The sequence below is a fragment of the Chaetura pelagica genome, unplaced genomic scaffold (assembly GCF_000747805.2).
Source record: "Chaetura pelagica isolate M959 unplaced genomic scaffold, ChaPel_1.0 scaffold94, whole genome shotgun sequence".
NCBI lineage: Eukaryota > Metazoa > Chordata > Aves > Apodiformes > Apodidae > Chaetura > Chaetura pelagica.
In genome coordinates, this window is record NW_009952881.1 from 844,558 (window position 1) to 849,957 (window position 5,400).

General features: G+C 41.1%; 1 protein-coding gene across 1 annotated transcript in view; it reads left to right on the forward strand.

Moving 5' to 3' along the window:
• Nucleotides 1-2,239: 2,239 nt before the first annotated feature.
• KCNJ11 (potassium inwardly-rectifying channel, subfamily J, member 11) overlaps nucleotides 2,240-5,400 on the forward strand; it is a 5,613-nt gene continuing 2,452 nt past the window's right edge. Inside the window, exon 1 of the mRNA XM_009995409.1 lies at nucleotides 2,240-2,293. Coding sequence (XP_009993711.1) covers nucleotides 2,240-2,293 — 54 coding nt within the window. The remainder of the gene's footprint in view (nucleotides 2,294-5,400) is intronic.

Below are 5,400 nucleotides of genomic sequence, written 5' to 3' on the forward strand. Positions count from 1 at the left end.
TGAGATATTTCCTTTTTAATAAAAAGCGCAATTTTTTGCCATGTTGAGCATTAAGGGATTATCTATGTACTTTCCCTTTTTGTATACTACTAGTCTATTTGCTACCAAAGAATCATGAAACATAGTTGAAAAAAAAGCTACATAGGTGAAATATAACAGGACACACATCAAACAAACATAACCAGCATGGAATTTTTATGTACCTCTAAAACCTCTACTGTCTTTTTATTAACATGTTATTTTTTGTGTGTCATAGCCCTACTGTAGATAGTGCTCATGACTAAATGCAGAAGGAAAAATTATATACCAAAGGTATTTCTCAAAGGCTTGTATCTCTTTTAATCATATTGACTCTGTAAAGCTTTAATATCTAAATATAAAATCTATAAAACGTTTTTTTATATTGTTGTTTATTGATAGTGCCTGTATCTCTTGGTGTCCTGGTTTGAGCCAGGATTAAGCCAGTTTTCTTCTTAATGATTTTTTTTTTTCTTCAGTAAACTCTTTTTTAAGCAGCACATTTACCAGCTACTGGACTGATAACACCTGAATGTTTATAGTTAGTGCTGGGAGACCAAGGACACTTTGCTCTGCTTGCTGAATTTCCTGCTTTGGACGCTAAAGGAGCAGAAGAGTCTTATCTACAACACTCCTGTAGAGAGAAGACTACACAGATGGCAGAACTGACCAAAGAGAGTATTCCATCCCATATATTAAGTCAAGATTTCTTTTTACTCTTCTTCTGTCCATGGCTGGTGTCTGGGAAGCACTCTGTCTATCCATCACCATTGATCCCCAGGCCCGTGCATCCCTGACCCTCACAACTCTCCCCCCAGCTCCTGTCTGCTCTGCCACTCTCTCTGGCAGCACAAGGACATTTCAGAGCTGCTCCCAGCTCAGGAGATGCCTGGGGAGTTGCTGGGGTGGGGGGAGGCAGTAGGGTTTTGGACATTCCTGAACATACTTGTGTATAATTGTACATATTTTATTTTATCATTACTATTTAATTAAAGCTGTCTAGCTTAGTTTTCAATCTGGAAAGTCTCGCTCCTTTTTCTCTCTCTCCTTTCCCCACCTGGGTGGGAGGGGGAGGGGATTGAGAATATTATTGTCACTGGTTTAATCACCAATCCTGAGTGAAACCATGACACTCGGTATCTCCTTTAATAGCTTTTAGAAATTAATCACAAGCAGATTCCTTTAGTCTTCCTTAGGCTGCCTCTTCTCTGACCCCATGGTATCATATTATACTGATTCCAAATGGGATTGAGCCAAACTCCCTCCCAAACTGCTAGGAAGCTAAGAGGAGGCAGGTTGTGATAAAGTATCAGTGTTTAATGCACACTGTTTCCAGAGCACTATAAACTTATTAATTTATCTGGAAATTATCCCTCCGAGTGTGGTAAATAAAGAGTAGCCACTGAAATTATCCTAATTTGGGCAGACAACTACTTATCCTTGCCATGTTGATTCATTATGACAATCATTCCAGAATGTTTTAATTGTTAAGGAATTAGAATGTCAATGACCCAATGGAAGGCTACAAAGAATTTTTTCACCATTATTCTTTTTATAGCAACTTTGGCTTTCCATTAACTTTTGTCCTCTTCCCCTTTTTGAAAAATTTCTAGTACTTCAGAAAATTCCCTCTTCCTCTTTTTTTTATACTCTTTAGCCTGCTCAATCAATTTGGAATCTGTTTTTTAAAGGCTGTGTTTTCATGGGATATATGATGTTTTAATGCATTACCTCTAGCACTGCAGCACAGAGCAAGGAAAGCCGAAGAATTGTTGCTGCTGTTTAAGCAGTGTTACCAGCTTCACAGCATCTGTCCCCTATTACTTGTGCAACACCTAAGGGCATTAAACTGGGGCCAGAGAACGTATCACCAACAGAAGCGTGTAGAACAACAGTAAAAGTGGGAAGTTAGTATCCAGCTATGCAGTGAAATGCATGAGCTCTGTCATTGCCTACTACAGCTGAGGAGAGAAAATGGACAGTTGGGCATTGGCTGCTCCTCTAGGGAATAATTTTGCTGGCAGTGTCAAAAACCAGTTGGTGTCTTTTCACCCTGGGTCACCAGGCATCCAAGAGCAAAGAAATGGCAGACAAGTGACTATCCTTCCAGCGCAGCAGAAGGACACAGTAAGTGCAGAGTAGGTTTCTACTACAGCTAGTGTGTAGGCTGTCTGCCCAGCACTGGTCTAAGGTCGATCTCATCCTGCAAAGACTTTGGAAAATGCTGCTCTGCAGGACATCTCAAACTCATGCTGCAGAGAGAGATCCTCAGGAGCTTTGCAACCATCTGTGGAAGATCCTAAATCTTAATGGCAAGAGGAGAAAAACAGAGAAGTGAGGTTTCATATGCTTTTAATAAAGTGCCTGAGGTTTGACACTGTAATTTGGACTAGCTCCTATTCCACGAGCTTCTAACAACCTTAACTAGCAAGAGAGTAAAGGAACAGCATATCTCTATGATGACTCGCAGTATTATGAAAGAAGAACTCAAAGAACAAGTGTCAGATGGTTGCAGATGACTCGCAGTATTATGAAAGAACTCAAAGAACAAGTGTCAGATGGTTGCAAGGTAAATGGGGCTTATATTTCACAAAACAGCTTTGCAGGGGAGTCAGCAAGTTGGTTCATATCCAACAATTATATATCTCTTTAATTGTACCACACTGGTGGATAAATATGTGTGAACAGGGAGGCCTCTTAGCGACCACTTGGACAGAATACACTTCACATTTCCTCAGCACGTTTTATCTAGTTTTGTTTATGTGGGGCCAAGTCCTAGGGAGCTTCTGCTCCTAACTCCAAAGGGTTAGTCTTGATAGTGACTTGAAGCAGTATCGAAGAAAATTAACTCTGTGGTGGGAGGCTGACTGTAATTATCTGAGTCATTAAACCTGCTACCTCGAGATAGGCATTCCAGAAGTCGCTATTGAATCAGGCTGACAAATATATTCTGCATGGCAATGAAGCATTACTAAGCAAAGTGCTGCTCTAAAACAGGTGCAAGACAGCCCCAAAGCAGCTTTGTCCAGACTTTCATCCCTCCTCTGGAATGGGACTCAGTGCAGTCATGAAGATGTTATTGGAACAGGCTGCACATGGAGATGCAACCAGGCTTTGTTTTATTTATTTATTGCTTTCCAAAACGCTTCCATTATACAGAAAGGTTTTTAGCATTCATCTTCTTGTCTTAGTGTGGCCATTTCATCCTGTTCTACATATTTCAAAAGGAACGCTGTTTCCCTGGAAGGCAAGGAAGCACAGCATGCTTGCTACATTAGCCTTCTTCCCAGGTCTGCTCATGCCTTCCCCTGTGGCTTTGTACAACCAACTCCAATCTCTTTTCTTCTGCCTACCCGCATGTACTGCAAGGTCATTTGTGAGGCTTAATTCATGCTAGGCTAACACTGTGTAGCCTTTGAAAGAAAAGTCTGCTTCTAAAAGCAGAGTAGTACCATAGTGCCAACTAAATTTAAATTGAACAGTTAATAGTAGTATCTTCTTTGGTAGCCATTAAAATTAGGATAAATCAGGGCAGGGGGAGTTTTGCAATGTAAAACCTATTTTGTGGGTGGAAATAGTTACCACTCATGATTCAACTCTACACAGTGGGATTGTTCATTCCTGTGAGCCCAATTTGTTCAGGAGCTCTTGACACAAATATGTTGGCTCACTCAGGAGATCTGTCACTTTTTTCTTTTAAGTATCTGCCACTTGATCCACAAAGACAGGGCTTCTTTTTATTCTGCTCTAGAAATTCTTCAGCAGAAGCTACTTGCTTTGCTGTCCCATCTCAGCCAAAAAGTGCTCAGATGTGAAGAAAAAGAAATGGGAAATAGCAGTCCCAAAAAAAGAACATAAGTGGAGACAAGGAAACATTCTTCTAGCTCTATAGAGTTCAGAATTTCTCAAACCAACATGGTGAGCATATTCATGCAACACTTGCTGTAGTAGGCTCCATGGGTCATTCCTAGCACCAGACTGTGAAGCAATTTACCTTTCCCTTTAAAATACTGCTCCCAGGCACATTTATTGTTAATTCTACATTCATGTAATTACCGCCCTCTGGAGGAAAAGCTACAGAGTAAGACAACGATTAGAAAAGAGTAAGGAAAAAATGGCATGATAGGCATGACTGTCCAGGACACAGACAAAGTAATACAGAGAAAGGGGAAGTAAGTTAGCTGCTGGCTCAGCTCAGCAGCCAGGTGCCAGAGCACCTTATCATTTTAGTTTTATTTCTCAAAACAGCAAGAAAGGCAACTCAGAACAAGAGAAAGCGTGGAGTACTGGGAAACTGATTCCTCCAGAAGAAATGGATGTGTTTAGGGACATGCAATTATTCACACATAAAAAGTATAAATAATCTAAAGTAATAGTAATCATTTAATTACAAGACCTATAACGACTCATCAGAAAGCTCAGAGTGATGACTTAAAAATACTATTATGAAATCCCTAGTTGGGTCACATTAAGTAACTGTAGGTGGTGAAAGTTAATTTCAGTCCTATCTGGCTGGCTCCCAACCATCAACTGGGCAATTGCCTTGCTTACACTTACAGGGTAACTGCTTACAATGTGCATCAAAGCACTCATAGCCAAAACTGAAGGGAAAGTCCACAGACACAATTAGAAAAATTTAATGATAAATCCACCAGCACTAAAGAAAAACCTCTTAACCATATTATTTGAGCATGCTTTAGCAACTCAACAACCTTGGTATTTAAACTGTAATAGAAACAAAATATTTAAATCAGAGTAAGTAAGCACATGAATAATAATATTGCTATTTGAACAGTGGAGCTGCCTCATCAGAGCGTTTTTAAATAACTCATCTGGTGACAAAGGTGCACCCTTGCACGCACGCACACGTGTGCACTTACACGCATGCAGACATCACCCTGCACACACAGGTTGTAGCTTCCTGCTTCCTTTTGCCATCTCTCCTGGAGATCTGATGTCTGTCTGGAAGTTCACGTCACTGTGGATTAACCATTTGCAGACGTTTGCAGTATTTACTGCTATGTGGACGCAGACATTCCCGAGCAGTCACAGTTCACATCATTTCACGAGCTTGTTCTTTCAGAAAAACCTTCCTAAATAACTAAATAACAAGTCCAGCAAATGTTACAAGGGAGAGTAAGTCCCTTTAGTTCCAAGTTTCTGTTTAACCATTATGCCCTTGGACTTGGCCTCTTCGAGCAGATTTCCTACCCCTGCCTGACTCACGGGTGCTTTCCTCCCACTCACAGAAAGCGGCACAGCTCGATTTCAGGGATTTTTACTTCTTTTCATTCCCGATTTCCTGGGTGCTGCGCTGTGTTTCACAGACTGCCCAGCCAGGAGCCCCCCACCCCGCGCAGCAGAGGCTGCCGAGGGCAGCGG